The sequence below is a fragment of the Pseudophryne corroboree genome, chromosome 6, assembly GCF_028390025.1.
Source record: "Pseudophryne corroboree isolate aPseCor3 chromosome 6, aPseCor3.hap2, whole genome shotgun sequence".
Lineage (NCBI taxonomy): Eukaryota > Metazoa > Chordata > Amphibia > Anura > Myobatrachidae > Pseudophryne > Pseudophryne corroboree.
The window spans coordinates 92100714-92120905 of record NC_086449.1 but is presented as its reverse complement, the minus strand read 5'-3'; the positions used below and the strand labels follow the sequence as shown (position 1 = coordinate 92120905).

At 43.6% G+C, this 20192-nt stretch overlaps 1 protein-coding gene across 2 annotated transcripts in view; it reads left to right on the top strand.

Annotated features, from left to right (window-relative positions):
* Positions 1-20192, top strand: part of COL5A3 (collagen type V alpha 3 chain) — a 331866-nt gene that overhangs the window by 219056 nt on the left and 92618 nt on the right. For both annotated transcript variants that reach the window (XM_063931487.1, XM_063931486.1), the window contains 10 exons: positions 228-281; positions 829-873; positions 1739-1792; positions 3434-3478; positions 4586-4639; positions 13604-13648; positions 16017-16070; positions 16873-16980; positions 17719-17772; positions 18753-18806. In XM_063931487.1, the coding sequence (XP_063787557.1) occupies positions 228-281; positions 829-873; positions 1739-1792; positions 3434-3478; positions 4586-4639; positions 13604-13648; positions 16017-16070; positions 16873-16980; positions 17719-17772; positions 18753-18806 (567 nt within the window). The remainder of the gene's footprint in view (positions 1-227; positions 282-828; positions 874-1738; positions 1793-3433; positions 3479-4585; positions 4640-13603; positions 13649-16016; positions 16071-16872; positions 16981-17718; positions 17773-18752; positions 18807-20192) is intronic.

The following is a 20192-nucleotide window of genomic DNA, read 5'->3' as shown; positions in this document are numbered from 1 at the left end:
CGGCACCCGGGGCATGCGCCCCCCGCCCACCCCCCTAGTTGCGGCCCTGCTATAAGAGGTGTGCCGTAGTAGATGGCTAATGTGACATATTTTCTGGCAAGCATAAGGAAATATACCTCCTCACATCATGTCCTACATAAACTACATTGTATAATGTATGATTACTCACTCCCTATGCTGATTAGCAAACCTGTCTTACGTATACTGTGTGTTGTTTTATCAATCAGGGTATTCAAGGAGAGAGTGGGCCAAATGGACAGCAGGGAAACCCGGGACCTCATGTGAGTAACTACAAACCCAACTGAAGACCAACTGAAGAGCTTATCTGGGGGGATATTTGCCATCATTAAGTAAAGGAAACTGGTAGATCTGTAATGATGAGATAAATAAAATACATCCGTGTTTTATAATATACAGGTTGAGTATCCCTTATCCAAAATGCTTGGGACCAGAGGTATTTTAAACCATCAGAAAACAAAGATTTCACTATCGCACTCTCACTCAAAAATTCTGTATTTCGGAATATTCCGTATTTCGTAATATTTGGATATGGGATACTCAACCTGTAATACTTCACTTCTAAATATGTTGAATGCTGTACAGCAAAGTTACGCCCACTTCATGACATCACCACGTTATATAAGTATGGGAGTAACTTGGGTGAGGAACTACATATAAAAAAATCCATTACTTCTCTCTTTAGTTTAATAATTCTCCATTGTGCAGCTGCCTTGGCATACAGATCAAAATCCATTTAGACTATGTAGACAACATAAAAAGTATATTTTGTGTGGTAAACAGCTCCTTATTTCAATAATGTCATTGCAGGGTTTACCAGGATCTCAGGGTCCTATCGGAATGCCAGGAGAGAAGGTAAGTCCAAACACTTATACATATTATCTATACATCTTAGTTCTTTTTTGTCACTGTGAAGAGGTACATTATAAAGGTTTGACTGATGGATACATAAGAAGGCTGTGTTGGCATTTAGCAACAGCTGCAGGCTGAGAATGACCTGAGAAGCTATTCCGGAGGAACAGTAGGTGGCAGTGTATCCTAAGCCATCACTGAGTGGTTTTCTCTATGAGCTCTACTTGTACACTCTTGTTTGTTAATCCTCCATGTTATGTTATTGAAGTGTTACATGTGCTGGTCACCATACAGTCTTCCCTGTATGTCGATGCTAAAACAAAGTAATACATTCTGTATGGGGATGTATTTTCAGTAATGATGAGAGACCTATAACAGTTTTCAATGGTATTTCTAAGGCTGTGTGCCCTGCAATTAAATAAAAACTAATGCTGTGTTGTAGGTGGGATGGTATAGAGGGGGAGAAGCTTCAGTTCAGTTTAGGTAACTATTTAAGTGCCTGTTCCAGTGTCCAGACTCTATATCCAGAGTCAGCAGAGTCCCCCAGATGGATTACAACAAGACATGGATTTTACTGTACCGGGTACTTGTTGTAAAAATCAGTTAATGGAGGATTTATAAAGGATCAGAAAAGTCGATGAACAAGAGAGAAATTGCAAAAAAAATAAATGGAGTGGAGATGAGTAAAATAAACCTGAAAACTGACAGGGATCCTGTAGTGGAGTGATATGTATAAAATGAACGGGGTGCAGGGAAGAATGACAGTGTGATATGTAGCTATGGAATAATATACACTTTCTCCTTCAATAACTGGTGATAACCATTAAAGAAAACACAATCAATGTCTCTATCGTCTCTCTCTGTGCAGGGTCCGCCAGGAAAGCAGGGCATATCAGGTCTGGCCGGATCGGAAGGGCCTCCGGTGAGTACTTAGGCAGGCACATGTAGGGTGTGGGCTGTGTTTGGACGCTGTCTCTGTGCCATCAGCAGTCAGATGATATAATAGTGTCAGTGGGTAAGTCACTCAGTAACCCACAGTACAAAGGAACATAGTGGAGCCTCTGATCTTCATTCCCTGCTATGGACATAGGTAAGTGAGGTGACAGAGTTAATGGGGATATGAAGATATGAGGATATATTGGGAGAGACATGATATAGGGGGAGATTAGAGGGACACGTTGATGAGAGGGGGATCGATGACATGAATATAGTACAAGACCCACCCATGGGTGGTGCCAGGCTTGCCTCTTGGTGCAGAGTACCCCTCTCTGGATTTGCCTGGGTGCACACTCTAATGAAATGTGCTGCATACGCCAATGGGTGAGAAGAGGCCGGAATTCTAAGTCTGGTTTGTAAGGCCTGTGTTGCGTCATACACTGATACTGTATATACTGTAGGTTAGTCAGCACAATGCACAGAGGATAAAGGTTACATGTGGATATCTTTAGGTTCTGGTTTTGTGGTGCTAGTTTCTATATGAAACAATTTTGTAATAAACCTCTAAATGTACCAAATGCTGTGTATTCGCCTTGCGTGTGTCTGATTGATATTCTGCATCATGTACTTTATGTCTCATTGCATGTGGTCATGTGTTACCCACGCTGACTTCATTCCAAGCTTCATCAAATACACATTATTTGTAATCATTTATTTTTAATGTGCTGCAATGGATCATCACCCGGGAATGAGGTAATGAGAGGCCTAGCACACAGAGACCAAACAGTATGACAAAGAGTCACGCTTTCTATTTTAGGAAGGACACAGTCATGTTGATCTCATATTCGTATTTTCAGAGCAGAGGTGTCAGCCTTTTGGCAGATGCTACTGGCACCTACTGTGCATTGGCCCAACTTGGCCTAGGTTCTTCTGTAAATACAGGACATCATTCTGCACTCCCAACTAGGATGCTAAGGGGTATATTTACTATAGCTTCTAAAAATGAAAAGTGGTGATGGGCAACCAATCAGATTCTGTTTATCTTCTCTTTTGCATCCTTGAAAATCATAGACAGACTCTGATTGGTTGCTATGGGCAACGCCACCACTTTTCATTTTTAGAAGCTTTAGTAGATATATAGTATTAGAACCATGAAAAGAATTAGGTGTCAGTCATCAAGGAGATGTGTTCCAAATAGATCTAATACATATTCCATGAGGAACAACAGCCAAATAAAACACAAAAAAATACTTATTTGTGGCGTATACTCAGTTGTGTTAATGTAGTTATTACCAGAAGATGTTCTTAATGGCTGTAAGGCTGCAGTATATACAGTAGCTACTGTATATGAGGTGGTGCCTCTGTGAGCCCCATAGCAACCAACAGATGTCTTGCCGATGGAAAAGATGCCTACAGAGACGTCCAAACAAATAATCCACAACTTAACCTAAGGATGGAGGAAACAACGTTCACTGATGCCAAATTGTGTGACTGTGCGTCAAAATGTCCTTTTTAGGTCTTGCTTTTAGAATTAGCTTAGTATTACAGAATGAGCATGTGAGCAGTCATTGTAGCTTTAGCCACTGCTTATGTAGTCAATGCTTATGTTACTGTCACTTGTTCTTAGGGACATCCCGGAAGAGAAGGACCTGCTGGGGAAAAGGGGATTCAAGTGAGTATTCAAGTTGGAGAGACTTTCATAAAGTTGGTAAAATATTGAAATAAAGGTATAACATGTACATGGTCTCATGTATGAAGGATCAAGTGGCCGAGGCCCAGCACACCTTATATTTGGTGGTGTTGTGCGTATAGATGGGTCAGCAGGAGAAGGTGGTGGTGTTTGTGGAGAAGTAAAAGTTTGCATCAGATGGGCAGAGGGGACACATTGTTTGGAGTAGCAGAGCAAAAATAATATTAGTGAAGTTATAGAAATTACATACAGGGTTGAAGAGGTCCCATTCATAGGGACATTTCTTGTTTTACCAAATCAGGCCTGGCAATTATACCGGCTCTGAGCTGGTAGACATAGGCCCTCATCCTATGGTTTTAATAGAATGCTTTGGCAATCTTCAGTTGCTCACTGTATTATGGGGACATTTTCAGGTGATTTCTGAGTCAGTCAAGGTTTCATCCCAGGTATGTGTAAACAGGGGAATCCGGTCAGGATCCCCTGGTGGTCGGGATCCCGGCTGTCAAAAGACTGATGCCGGAATCCAGACACTGATCAGAATGCCAGCATTTTAACCCCAACCCGTCTTTGTTTCTGCCTCAGAGTACTGTCAACACCCAGGAGCAAAGAGTAATCACCCAACTAATATGCACTGTACAGTCCATGCAGCTTCAGTGGAGGCAACCAAAGCTAATTATGGGGAGCAGCTAATGTTCTTCATAAGTGAGGTCAGCAGTTGACTCTCACATCCTTACAGATAAAGGATTTTGATTGGAAGTTCGAGTCGTTACATCTGGAGATGTTTAGTTGCTCTAAGGTGTTGGATGGTTGTGTAACTTTGGGGAGCTGTCTGTTTGGGCTCTGTGCTTTGGGTAACTACGTTTTGGTACACGCTTTTAATGCTCCCAGCTATTGGAATAGTCATTAGGAAACATAATGTTGGTGTTGCTGGCTGATTGAGCTTAAGAATTGAGATCAGGTATTATATTTCTAAAAAAAATTGGGGGGTGGAAGTAGCAGTCCTGTGTCTGTGACTAGCTCCAGATAACAAAAAGTTTTTTATTTACTTAAAGACAAAATACACATCTATTTTCCCTCTCTTGCTACTAGGGTCTTCCTGGCTCTCCAGGTCCTATTGGATATCCAGGAACTCGCGGTGTTAAGGTAAGTGGAGACATGTATTATATACTAGTGATGTGCACCGGACATTTTTCGGGTTTTGTGTTTTGGTTTTGGATTCGGTTCCGTGGCCGTGTATTGGATTCGGACGCGTTTTGGCTAAACCTACCTGGAAATTTTTTGTCGGATTCGGGTGTGTTTTGGATTCAGGTGTTTTTTTCAAAAACAGCTTAAATCATAGAATTTGGGGGTCATTTTGTAGAGATGAGCGGGTTCGGTTTCTCTGAATCCGAACCCGCACGAACTTCATGTTTTTTTTCACGGGTCCGAGCGACTCGGATCTTCCCGCCTTGCTCGGTTAACCCGAGCGCGCCCGAACGTCATCATGACGCTGTCGGATTCTCGCGAGACTCGGATTCTATATAAGGAGCCGCGCGTCGCCGCCATTTTCACACGTGCATTGAGATTGATAGGGAGAGGACGTGGCTGGCGTCCTCTCCATTTAGATTAGGAGAGAGAGAGAGAGATTGACCTGAGGCTGATACTGTAGAAGAGAGTGCAGAGTTTAGTGACTGACCACAGTGACCACCAGCAGTGCAGTTGTTTTATTTAATATATCCGTTCTCTGCCTGAAAAAAAACGGTACACACAGTGACTCAGTCACATACCATATCTGTGTGCACTGCTCAGCCCAGTGTGCTGCATGCCTGCATCATCTATGTATATATTATATATCTGACTGTGCTCAGCTCACACAGCTTATAATTGTGGGGGAGACTGGGGAGCACTGCAGTGCCAGTTATAGGTTATAGCAGGAGCCTGGAGTACAAGACAGTCACATACCATATCTGTGTGCACTGCTCAGCCCAGTGTGCTGCATCATCTATGTATATATTATATATCTGACTGTGCTCAGCTCACACAGCTTATAATTGTGGGGGAGACTGGGGAGCACTGCAGTGCCAGTTATAGGTTATAGCAGGAGCCAGGAGTACATATTATATTAAAATTAAACAGTGCACACTTTTGCTGCAGGAGTGCCACTGCCAGTGTGACTGACCAGTGACCTGACCACACTGACCACCAGTATAGTTAGTAGTATACTATATTGTGATTGCCTGAAAAAGTTAAACACTCGTCGTGTGACTTCACTTGTGTGGTGTTTTTTTTTTTTATTCTATAAAAAACTCATTCTGCTGACAGACAGTGTCCAGCAGGTCCGTCATTATATAATATATATACCTGTCCGGCTGCAGTAGTGATATATATATATTTTTTATATCATTATTTATCATCCAGTCGCAGCAGACACAGTACGGTAGTTCACGGCTGTAGCTACCTCTGTGTCGGCACTCGGCAGTCCATCCATAATTGTATACCACCTACCCGTGGTTTTTTTTTCTTTCTTCTTTATACATACATACTACTACATCTCTTTATCAACCAGTCTATATTAGCAGCAGACACAGTACAGTACGGTAGTTCACGGCTGTGGCTACCTCTGTGTCGGCACTCGGCAGTCCGTCCATAATTGTATACCACCTAACCGTGGTTTTTTTTTCTTTCTTCTTTATACATACATACTACGACATCTCTTTATCAACCAGTCTATATTAGCAGCAGACACAGTACAGTACGGTAGTTCACGGCTGTGGCTACCTCTGTGTCGGCACTCGGCAGTCCGTCCATAATTGTATACCACCTAACCGTGGTTTTTTTTTCTTTCTTCTTCATACATACATACTACGACATCTCTTTATCAACCAGTCTATATTAGCAGCAGACACAGTACAGTACGGTAGTTCACGGCTGTGGCTACCTCTGTGTCGGCACTCGGCAGTCCGTCCATAATTGTATACCACCTAACCGTGGTTTTTTTTTCTTTCTTCTTTATACATACATACTACGACATCTCTTTATCAACCAGTCTATATTAGCAGCAGACACAGTACAGTACGGTAGTTCACGGCTGTGGCTACCTCTGTGTCGGCACTCGGCAGTCCGTCCATAATTGTATACCACCTAACCGTGGTTTTTTTTTCTTTCTTCTTCATACATACATACTACGACATCTCTTTATCAACCAGTCTATATTAGCAGCAGACACAGTACAGTACGGTAGTTCACGGCTGTGGCTACCTCTGTGTCGGCACTCGGCAGTCCGTCCATAATTGTATACCACCTACCCGTGGTTTTTTTTTCTTTCTTCTTCATACATACATACTACGACATCTCTTTATCAACCAGTCTATATTAGCAGCAGACACAGTACAGTACGGTAGTTCACGGCTGTGGCTACCTCTGTGTCGGCACTCGGCAGTCCGTCCATAATTGTATACCACCTAACCGTGGTTTTTTTTTCTTTCTTCTTCATACATACATACTACGACATCTCTTTATCAACCAGTCTATATTAGCAGCAGACACAGTACGGTAGTTCACGGCTGTAGCTACCTCTGTGTCGGCACTCGGCAGTCCGTCCATAATTGTATACTAGTATCCATCCATCTCCATTGTTTACCTGAGGTGCCTTTTAGTTGTGCCTATTAAAATATGGAGAACAAAAATGTTGAGGTTCCAAAATTAGGGAAAGATCAAGATCCACTTCCACCTCGTGCTGAAGCTGCTGCCACTAGTCATGGCCGAGACGATGAAATGCCAGCAACGTCGTCTGCCAAGGCCGATGCCCAATGTCATAGTACAGAGCATGTCAAATCCAAAACACCAAATATCAGTAAAAAAAAGGACTCCAAAACCTAAAATAAAATTGTCGGAGGAGAAGCGTAAACTTGCCAATATGCCATTTACCACACGGAGTGGCAAGGAACGGCTGAGGCCCTGGCCTATGTTCATGGCTAGTGGTTCAGCTTCACATGAGGATGGAGGCACTCAGCCTCTCGCTAGAAAAATGAAAAGACTCAAGCTGGCAAAAGCAGTAGCACCGCAAAGAACTGTGCGTTCTTCGAAATCCCAAATCCACAAGGAGAGTCCAATTGTGTCGGTTGCGATGCCTGACCTTCCCAACACTGGACGTGAAGAGCATGCGCCTTCCACCATTTGCACGCCCCCTGCAAGTGCTGGAAGGAGCACCCGCAGTCCAGTTCCTGATAGTCAGATTGAAGATGTCAGTGTTGAAGTACACCAGGATGAGGAGGATATGGGTGTTGCTGGCGCTGGGGAGGAAATTGACCAGGAGGATTCTGATGGTGGGGTGGTTTGTTTAAGTCAGGCACCCGGGGAGACACCTGTTGTCCGTGGGAGGAATATGGCCGTTGACATGCCTGGTGAAAATACCAAAAAAATCAGCTCTTCGGTGTGGAACTATTTCAACAGAAATGCGGACAACAGGTGTCAAGCCGTGTGTTCCCTTTGTCAAGCTGTAATAAGTAGGGGTAAGGACGTTAACCACCTCGGAACATCCTCCCTTATACGTCACCTGCAGCGCATTCATAATAAGTCAGTGACAAGTTCAAAAACTTTGGGTGACAGCGGAAGCAGTCCACTGACCAGTAAATCCCTTCCTCTTGTAACCAAGCTCACGCAAACCACCCCACCAACTCCCTCAGTGTCAATTTCCTCCTTCCCCAGGAATGCCAATAGTCCTGCAGGCAATGTCACTGGCAATTCTGACGAGTCCTCTCCTGCCTGGCATTCCTCCGATGCATCCTTGCGTGTAACGCCTACTGCTGCTGGCGCTGCTGTTGTTGCTGCTGGGAGTCGATGGTCATCCCAGAGGGGAAGTCGTAAGCCCACTTGTACTACTTCCAGTAAGCAATTGACTGTTCAACAGTCCTTTGCGAGGAAGATGAAATATCACAGCAGTCATCCTGCTGCAAAGCGGATATCTGAGGCCTTGACAACTATGTTGGTGTTAGACGTGCGTCCGGTATCCGCCGTTAGTTCACAGGGAACTAGACAATTTATTGAGGCAGTGTGCTCCCGTTACCAAATACCATCTAGGTTCCACTTCTCTAGGCAGGCGATACCGAGAATGTACACGGACGTCAGAAAAAGACTCACCAGTGTCCTAAAAAATGCAGTTGTACCCAATGTCCACTTAACCACGGACATGTGGACAAGTGGAGCAGGGCAGGGTCAGGACTATATGACTGTGACAGCCCACTGGGTAGATGTATGGACTCCCGCCGCAAGAACAGCAGCGGCGGCACCAGTAGCAGCATCTCGCAAACGCCAACTCTTTCCTAGGCAGGCTACGCTTTGTATCACCGGTTTCCAGAATACGCACACAGCTGAAAACCTCTTACGGCAACTGAGGAAGATCATCGCGGAATGGCTTACCCCAATTGGACTCTCCTGTGGATTTGTGGCATCGGACAACGCCAGCAATATTGTGTGTGCATTAAATATGGGCAAATTCCAGCACGTCCCATGTTTTGCACATACCTTGAATTTGGTGGTGCAGAATTATTTAAAAAACGACAGGGGCGTGCAAGAGATGCTGTCGGTGGCCAGAAAAATTGCGGGACACTTTCGGCGTACAGGCACCACGTACAGAAGACTGGAGCACCACCAAAAACTACTGAACCTGCCCTGCCATCATCTGAAGCAAGAAGTGGTAACGAGGTGGAATTCAACCCTCTATATGCTTCAGAGGTTGGAGGAGCAGCAAAAGGCCATTCAAGCCTATACAATTGAGCACGATATAGGAGGTGGAATGCACCTGTCTCAAGCGCAGTGGAGAATGATTTCAACGTTGTGCAAGGTTCTGATGCCCTTTGAACTTGCCACACGTGAAGTCAGTTCAGACACTGCCAGCCTGAGTCAGGTCATTCCCCTCATCAGGCTTTTGCAGAAGAAGCTGGAGACATTGAAGGAGGAGCTAACACGGAGCGATTCCGCTAGGCATGTGGGACTTGTGGATGGAGCCCTTAATTCGCTTAACAAGGATTCACGGGTGGTCAATCTGTTGAAATCAGAGCACTACATTTTGGCCACCGTGCTCGATCCTAGATTTAAAGCCTACCTTGGATCTCTCTTTCCGGCAGACACAAGTCTGCTGGGGTTGAAAGACCTGCTGGTGAGAAAATTGTCAAGTCAAGCGGAACGCGACCTGTCAACATCTCCTCCTTCACATTCTCCCGCAACTGGGGGTGCGAGGAAAAGGCTCAGAATTCCGAGCCCACCCGCTGGCGGTGATGCAGGGCAGTCTGGAGCGACTGCTGATGCTGACATCTGGTCCGGACTGAAGGACCTGACAACGATTACGGACATGTCGTCTACTGTCACTGCATATGATTCTCTCACCATTGAAAGAATGGTGGAGGATTATATGAGTGACCGCATCCAAGTAGGCACGTCACACAGTCCATACTTATACTGGCAGGAAAAAGAGGCAATTTGGAGGCCATTGCACAAACTGGCTTTATTCTACCTAAGTTGCCCTCCCACAAGTGTGTACTCCGAAAGAGTGTTTAGTGCCGCCGCTCACCTTGTCAGCAATCGGCGTACGAGGTTACATCCAGAAAATGTGGAGAAGATGATGTTCATTAAAATGAATTATAATCAATTCCTCCGCGGAGACATTGACCAGCAGCAATTGCCTCCACAAAGTACACAGGGAGCTGAGATGGTGGATTCCAGTGGGGACGAATTGATAATCTGTGAGGAGGGGGATGTACACGGTGATATATCGGAGGGTGATGATGAGGTGGACATCTTGCCTCTGTAGAGCCAGTTTGTGCAAGGAGAGATTAATTGCTTCTTTTTTGGGGGGGGTCCAAACCAACCCGTCATATCAGTCACAGTCGTGTGGCAGACCCTGTCACTGAAATGATGGGTTGGTTAAAGTGTGCATGTCCTGTTTTGTTTATACAACATAAGGGTGGGTGGGAGGGCCCAAGGACAATTCCATCTTGCACCTCTTTTTTCTTTTATTTTTCTTTGCGTCATGTGCTGTTTGGGGAGGGTTTTTTGGAAGGGACATCCTGCGTGACACTGCAGTGCCACTCCTAAATGGGCCCGGTGTTTGTGTCGGCCACTAGGGTCGCTAATCTTACTCACACAGTCAGCTACCTCATTGCGCCTCTTTTTTTCTTTGCGTCATGTGCTGATTGGGGAGGGTTTTTTGGAAGGGACATCCTGCGTGACACTGCAGTGCCACTCCTAAATGGGCCCGGTGTTTGTGTCGGCCACTAGGGTCGCTAATCTTACTCACACAGTCAGCTACCTCATTGCGCCTCTTTTTTTCTTTGCGTCATGTGCTGATTGGGGAGGGTTTTTTGGAAGGGACATCCTGCGTGACACTGCAGTGCCACTCCTAAATGGGCCCGGTGTTTGTGTCGGCCACTAGGGTCGCTAATCTTACTCACACAGTCAGCTACCTCATTGCGCCTCTTTTTTTCTTTGCGTCATGTGCTGATTGGGGAGGGTTTTTTGGAAGGGACATCCTGCGTGACACTGCAGTGCCACTCCTAAATGGGCCCGGTGTTTGTGTCGGCCACTAGGGTCGCTTATCTTACTCACACAGTCAGCTACCTCATTGCGCCTCTTTTTTTCTTTGCGTCATGTGCTGATTGGGGAGGGTTTTTTGGAAGGGACATCCTGCGTGACACTGCAGTGCCACTCCTAGATGGGCCAGGTGTTTGTGTCGGCCACTAGTGTCGCTTAGCTTAGTCATCCAGCGACCTTGGTGCAAATTTTAGGACTAAAAATAATATTGTGAGGTGTGAGGTATTCCGAATAGACTGAAAATGAGTGGAAATTATGGTTTTTGAGGTTAATAATAATATGGGATCAAAATGACCCCCAAATTCTATGATTTAAGCTGTTTTTTAGTGTTTTTTTTTTAAAAACACCCGAATCCAAAACACACCCGAATCCGACAAAAAAAATTCGGTGAGGTTTTGCCAAAACGCGGTCGAACCCAAAACACGGCCGCGGAACCGAACCCAAAACCAAAACACAAAACCCGAAAAATTTCAGGCGCTCATCTCTATCATTTTGATCCCATGGTATTATTAACCTCAATAACCATAATTTCCACTCATTTCCAGTCTATTCTGAACACCTCACAATATTATTTTTAGTCCTAAAATTTGCACCGAGGTCGCTGGATGACTAAGCTAAGCGACCCAAGTGGCCGGCACAAACACCTGGCCCATCTAGGAGTGGCACTGCAGTGTCAGACAGGATGGCACTTAAACAAATAGTCCCCAAACAGCACATGATGCAAAGAAAAAAAGAGGTGCACCAAGGTCGCTGGATGGCTAAGCTAAGCAACCCAAGTGGCCAACACAAACACCTGGCCCATCTAGGAGTGGCACTGCAGTGTCAGATAGGATGGCACTTAAAAAAATAGTCCCCAAACAGCACATGATGCAGAGATAAATATATATATATACTGGTGGTCAGCAAAATTCTGCACTGTCCTCCTACTATAATACTGCGCACAACTACAATGCAGCACAGATATGGATAGTATACTTGACGACACAGAGGTAGAGCAATGGACTACTGTACCGTACTGGTGGTCAGCAAAATTCTATACTGGTGGTCAGCAAAATTCTGCACTGTCCTCCTACTATATACTGCGCAAAACTACAATGCAGCACAGATATGGATGGATAGTATACTTGACGACACAGAGGTAGAGCAATGGACTAATGTACCGTACTGCTATATATATACTGGTGGTCAGCTAAATTCTGCACTGTCCTCCTACTATATACTGCGCACAACTACAATGCAGCACAGATATGGATGGATAGTATACTTGACGACACAGAGGTAGAGCAATGGACTAATGTACCGTACTGCTAAATATACTGGTGGTCAGCAAAATTCTGCACTGTCCTCCTACTATATACTGCGCACAACTACAATGCAGCACAGATATGGATGGATAGTATACTTGACGACACAGAGGTAGAGCAATGGACTACTGTACCGTACTGCTATATATATATACTGGTGGTCAGCAAAATTCTGCACTGTCCTCCTACTATATACTACAATGCAGCACAGATATGGAGCGTTTTCATGCAGAGAACGTAGATATTTGCAGCACACTGAGCACAGATATTTGCAGCACACTGAGCACAGATATTTGCGCACACTGAGCACAGATATTTGCAGCACACTGAATACAGAAACTGAGAGAACGCAGCCACGTCCTCTCGCTATCATTTCCAATGCACGAGTGAAAATGGCGGCGACGTGCGGCTCTTTATATGCAATACGAATCTCGCGAGAATACGACAGCGGGATGATGACGTTCGGGCGCGCTCGGCTAAACCGAGCAAGGCGGGAAGATCCGAGGCTGCCTCGGAACCGTGTAAAATAGGTGAAGTTCTGGGGGGTTTGGATCTCAACGAACCGAACCCGCTCATCTCTATTATATATATGTACATCTTTGCCACTGATAATGAGGCAGCTGTTATCACAGGCAGTGTAATATCCCATGGAATATGTTTTAATTGTCCATTTCATCACTCAAGATTGATTTAGACATGTTGATTGTAATCGACAGTTACTGTAACACCTGAGCTAGTATGTTTTAACAAGTAACATAAGAGAGGCAAATTAATTGCAGAGATGTGCAGTTCAGTTCTCCAGAAATCTGAATCCAACCAAATTTTATGGATCCGAGCCAAACCAAAACTCAATCAGGTTCTCCTGAGAAGATCCGATCCAAGCTGAATCCTGGTTCAAATCTTCCTGCAGTTCAGAATTCGGATTTTTGGATTGCAAAATTACATAATTTTACCTGTTTTTATCGATTTTTATCAATGATTATCGATTTTTAACTGAACCAAAAACTGAATCGCAACCAAAACACTTGCGTTTGCCAAAACCAAAACACGATGATGAATTAGAATTAAAACCAAAACAAGGGGGTTGGCGCACATCTCTAATTCATCGCTTCTCATCAGTGAAATAATATGCCCACAGTGAGGCTCTTCGCCCTGTGAGAAATAGGTCTGCTTCCTACATTTGTTCATGTGGGATATCTTAGTAAATTGATGTTGCTGTCTGACTTTTATTTTTCAGGGAGCATTCGGTGTGAGAGGGGTAAAGGGAAGCAAAGGAGAGAAGGTAAGTCGACTAGATGAGATTATTATATTCTGCTTTATAGATGGTCCGGAAAGACCAAAAAGAAAGCACAGGAGGAAGCAGCCGGAGTATGAGCAGGGAATCGAGTACCCAGGAGGAAAATGCATATTACTAAACATTAGGAAAGAACAGAGAGTAATATGATAAAGTGGTATTCACTGCATCTAAACAGCCCTCTACTTCCTTATAAGAGAGCTTTGGTGGGTGTCCCTCACTGTGGCTACCAACATTTGCTACTTATCCCTTTAGAGTTTGGACGTGTCTTGGATTTATCCACCATTCTTTGCTCAGCTTTCTCCTTAATCCATCTGCTCTATGTAGTAAAATTATCTTTTCAAGCAAACAACCCCTCTAACACATACTACTTTATGGGCTGGTCCAGATAAGCGTATTGCAGGAATCTTCTCATGCTGCATTCCCTGATATGACCAAAGTGCTCTGCAAATTGAGAATGTATAGGGATCGTTAATCTTTGTGCTCTCTCTCACTTCTCTGCTGTTCTGACTGGTTCCACTAAAATTGCCATTACATGCAAAACACCAAATAAAGTACATGAACAATTCCCTAGTGCTTGGGGCTGACCTATGGATTGCACTTTGTATGATGCTCTGATGCCCGTCAGTCAGTGGGTGGTCCAGGAAGTACGGTGCAGCCAGGGAACAGTTTGAGGCCTCAAACCTTCAGATAAGTAAAAACTAAAACCTGGAACCCAGTAAAGTACACCATGGAAATGTTTCCATCTTACATAGTTGTGCCCTGAGATCAATGGATTTGCCACCAAATGCTACAATTTCCAAATTACTTTGTGGAAGTTTTTCATTTGGGAGAGGAGCAGCCCTACAGGATGTTTTCTCTCACCCTGTTGGGTTTCCATCATTAGTCTTATGAAGACTGTATATGGCTCGCCACCAGTGGCCAGATCATTTATGATCAGGTTTCACAGGACTGACTTAAATTCTGTGAATCTAAAGCATTCATTATATTCATATTCCTTATTGTCTCAGCCATCAGCTACATATGATAGGACTGCTAACTCCATCTGTTTTTTTAGCTATTGACAAATTAATTTCCCAGTATGAGTCTTCCAAATACACACTTTGACGTATGTATTATGCAGCAACTAATCTTTTCTCTCACACTTACAAGGAGCTTTGGGGGTCATTCCGAGTTGATCGCTCGCTAGCAGTTTTTAGCAGCCGTGCAAACGCTATGCCGCCGCCCACTGGGAGTGTATTTTAGCTTAGCAGAAGTGCGAACGGTTGTATCGCAGAGCGGCTACAAAAAATGTTTGTGTAATTTCAGAGTAGCTCAAAACCTACTCAGCGCTTGCGATCACTTCAGACTGTTCAGTTCTGGATTTGACGTCACAAACCCGCCCAGCGTTCGCCCAGCCACGCCTGCATTTTTCCTGGCACGCCTGCGTTTTTCCACACACTCCCTGAAAACGGTCAGTTGCCACCCAGAAACGCCCACTTCATGTCAATCACTCTGCGGCCACCAGTGCGACTGAAATGCATCGCTAGATCCTGTGTAAAACTACATTGTTCGTTGTGCCCGTATGCCACGCGTGCGCGTTGCACCACAGAACTGCCGTTTTTTAGCCTGATCGCTGCACTGCGAACAAATGCAGCTAGCGATCAACTCGGAATGACCTCCCTTGTTCTTTCCCATGTGGCAAAGTAAGGGACTTATCACAGGTATATGGAGGAGATTCTACTCTCACTCCTGCTGGCAGACTTCAGGGCGGGACTGAATTCAAAAAAGTCTAACAGGACACCTGAGCTTATCAGCGTTATATAGGGAAATAGGGAACTGCCAGACTCAGAGAAAAGAAATAGGTCAGCCAATTGAGATAGAGCTGGGTTGGAGTTTAGGTTTTATAAAGGTGCTGGTTCCTGTAGATGGAGCGATCACTGGTCAGGGTGACTGGTGTAATGGAGAGGTGACCTCTGGTAGACTAGTGATAGGGATTGCCAAGGAGAAATTGTTTGTTTCTGCAAGATGTCTGCCATCCTGAAAATGAAGGCAAACTGTTAATAAGTGGTGTTTCTGTTCTGCATCTTGTTGTATTTATATGTGTAACACTATATTCATGTGTGCATATCATACATGTATGTAATATTCAAAAGAAATAATAAAATCAAGGTAAATAAAGTGGCTTATTACATGTGGCATTTACCCCGGGAGCAGAGCAGATTTTGGTCTGTGGAGCCCCTTGTATGTCGGGGGCTCCAGGCAGATGCCTGCTCTGTGGCACCCTGACACCTGCCCCACCAAGAAGAACCCTCTGCCCAGTTAATATCATTATAAAAGGGACCTCTAAATGACTGTACTACTTACTCTGTTACAGGGAGAAGATGGATTCCCTGGCTTCAAGGGAGATGTTGGGATCAAAGGAGACAGAGTAAGATAATTAGATGAGGGGCAGGGTTGTCCGTCTGTGAGTCTGTCTGTCTGTCTCTGTCCGGGTATGTCCGGGTATCGGTGGATCGGTTATTGGGATGTACACCTAGCCAGCATGCCAGCCCGTCTCTGACACTCTGTTCACCTAATCACCATCCATTAGTTACTCATTTGGACTGTTATTCCAGGAAACTCATGTAAACTCGAGTGAGAAAGGAAGGAGCATTGATAAATTCATACAATACTTGTGTATAGAAAGCTTACATTGAACACTATGCATTAAGTCACTCTCTGATGCTGATGTGCTGGTAGGACATTTCCAGTCCTCTCTTGTCTGTATCACTGGCATTAAGGCAGACTGAGCTGTATGGATGAAATTTCAGCTGCATATGTTGCTCCATAGATAAAAAAGCACTGTGGTTGCTCACAATAGTGAGTGGTTTCAGGCCACTAATATTCAACATTCATTTATAAAGCTGCTAGTACACAGCCACTTTTATACTGCCAGAGCATTTAGCTTGATAAGCAGGGAATGCCAGGTTCTGGGTACAGCAAGTGCCAGTGCACAACTACCCTACTGCCCAATCTCTAGGGTGGGTGGAGATAGAGGACTTTGAACAACATAGGTTACACAATAGTGAACTCCAGAAAGGGGACTTGCTGAGAGATGAGTGATGTGGCCAGTAGACACCGGGTAACAGAAGTCTTCATGATACACTGATCAGTTTATTCATTTTCTCTTTACTTGTTTTTAATACCGTTCCCATTTCATCCATGTGTCTTCCTATTGCTGCCATTTGTAGGGGGATCCCGGAGTTCTTGGAGTGCGTGGAGAGGATGGTCCCGAAGGGCCAAAGGGCCAATCTGGGCCCTTGGGAGAGCTTGGCGGATTGGGCAATCCTGGAGAAAAGGTTGGCTAATTCACAGAACCAGACCATATATATGATGTTTGCACCTATATGGTGTAATCACATTTGAGAATTGTAGGGGCGAGTGGATGACAGAGTTATGTTACATTTAATTGAAACTGAGATATTTACTATTAAAGATCAATTAGAACTTAAGAATTTGACATAGACCTTGTATCCACAAAATATCTCAGTAATAGACTACCAACATTTAAAATACCATTGTTACTATGATCCCTAGTTCATAAAAAACTAATTTTTCAAAGAATTGTTATATAACACCTTTATGCATACAAAAAGTTTCTATTTGTAAATGATCAGCATATCATTTTTATAGGATTTGCACCTGATATAATGAGTTTATTATCTTTTATAAACCCTTTATCCGTTTGCCTCTTCAGTTGCACTTTATAGATATGAGCATGCCAAGATCATGTATACGCAGTGGTCCTGCAAGAATGACAAAGAAATCAATGACCTTGATCCACTACTCTGTCCTGTCCATCCATAATTCCTTTGTGTATATTGACATAAGGATATAATTGGCATAGCCCCAGAATACAATTGGCATGACCCTAGGATGTAGTTGGTATACCCCAATGAGGGAAGTAGACTCTTTCTATTCAATAATCCTTAGTTCTTTTCAATCTTACATAACCCCAAGCAGCTGCCATCCCTGTTACAGTGTACACCCAATGGTGTTATGTTGATGATGACACACTGTGTATTTTCTGTCACTAGGGAAAGTTGGGAGTTCCAGGTCTACCCGGATATCCTGGCCGTCAAGGTGGAAAAGTAAGTGTGTCTTTTCATATGGATCCCATTCACCCCTGACCTAGATAGGTTGCATGTCTCTACCTCAGCGGGGAATGTAACATATTTAATGTGACTTTGACCACATAGAAGCTTCAACTTTCAGGTCTATAGTTCAAAGTAGTTTAAACAGATGTTGGGGATGCGGTGGAATATAATACTTTGGAGATTGACTAATTGAAGTGAGTTTCAAATAAGGTATAACAGATTTAAGCAGAGGGTCTTTGCATTTGGCTGGTAAGTTTATGAAGCTGTTTGCCTGCTTATCAATGATTCCTGTTATTTTTATTATTATTATTATTATTATTATCATTATTTATTTTTAGTTTTTTTGAGTTGGTGGCTAGTGGTTCTCTGAAAGCCTTAACTTGTGTTTAAATCACCCAGTTTATCATTTGTTTGAGATAAATAAACAAATGAAACAAACCAAGTAATGGTCATATAATATACATCACTGTTTTTTTATTACAGTGCAGAGTAATTATAATTTCTTAACAAATAGAATAAATATGGATACATTGTAACTACAAAACAGATGTACTTTGGGTCATACAGTATGTACTTGAGATAGGTCAATGAGGCCAAACACCCTGGCAGGCCAGCATTGGGGCTGTAGTGTAATGTCTGCTCATGCGGGCAGGGGAGAAACTACCTAAGTACTGTAAATGTGCCCAAGCAGCCTTCTCATGCATGGCACGCCTAAGCAGAGTTACATCTCGTAGCTCTAATGGATGAAGACATTTCCTATAGAGGTTCTGTTATTTTGTATGCCAGTGTTTATACCATGACTGGCAAGCAGCACATAAAGAAATTGTTTTAAATTATTATATTACATAATTTATATGGGTAACATGCAGTATACAGTGGCCAGGATGTTGGGGCATCATAAAGACCCTTCATGTCTGCGGCCATTGGAAGGGTGTTGGGATGACATGGTGCTGACTAACAATATCTTGTTACAGGGCTCAACAGGATTCACTGGTCCAATTGGTTTGATTGGTGAAAAAGGCAAGCGGGTGAGTTCCCATAAGTCTTTCCTTTGGATGGAAATGTTTGTAGAGAGCAGAATAAAACACCGGCATTAAACAGAGGGGCACAAACACCTGTCAGGGAGGACTATCTGCCAGGCATTGTATGAGTTCTAATAAGTTGTGTACACTTGCGATTGATAATATGTGTTTTGTTGGGGTACAGCTTTTCTTAGTATGTAGTACTTGCTTATTGCCTGCAGATGTCACTGCTGCTACTGTATGTCTGCTAAGGGGCAGTTTTCAGAGTTTTGCATGGTAAAAATATCTACATGCAAACACAGTAGTTCTGTACGGTATGTGTTTAAAATACCGCCCCTCGGGATTCCGGCGGTCGGAATACTGACGCTGAAATCCCGACAGGGGTACAATGCGTTAAACCGAAGGAAAACAGAGGGGAAACAACAACACACCAAAACTATGACATGTGGACTGCCTTAATGCCTCAAAAGTATGTAATTCATCTTATGCATATTATATGTCTTTAAAACCAAGAAAAGACAGCCCCAATCTGCTCACTACAGTTCTCTCTTATGCAAACTCATGTATGTTTTTGATGTAATGATTTGCTTGTAATTGGCATTGCATGTGTGGGGAAGTTGTTCAGTGAAACAGTTTATTACTGCATGCTATCTGGTGTTTACCTCCTTTGGCCATTTGGCCATTGTGGACAGGTGTACTATATCTTTACATATAGTGAGTTGTAGTCGTGGTGTAAAGGACAGAGTGTGATTCCTGATTAGTGAAAAAAAAAAAAAACCAAACACTGAACAATATCACCAAACAGGTAATTTCAACTTTAAACTTGACATTTATTTTGTACTGTCTGGACATGGCTACTAATAACAGATGCACAGAAAAAATTCTTAAAGCTATGTGTGCAAATGCTAGGAGCGTAGGAGACAAAATTCCAGAGCTAATTGCGATAATGACAAGGGATAACCTGGATATTGTCGCAATTACTGAGTCATGGTGCAATGAGAATCATGACTGGGATATAGCTATACCAGGATACAATTTATTTAGGAAGGAAAGAATGGGAAGAATAGGAAGAGGGATAGCAATGTATGTGAAAAAAAGCATAAATGCTACTTTAATACAAAATGTTGAGGACAAAACTGAGGCTTTTTGGGTCACCACAGAAACCGGGGAGAAGGACATTATTCGCATTGGGGTGATCTATAGACCACCAGGCCAGGGGCAGGATTTGGACAGGAACCTATTGTTGGACATCTCTAAAATGGCTTTAAAGGGAGAAGTCATAATCATGGGAGACTTTAATTTACCTGATGTAAATTGGGAGGGGTCCTTTGCAAGTTCAGCTACAAGTGGCAAATTTCTAAATTCCTTACAGGGAGCATCTCTCAAGCAATT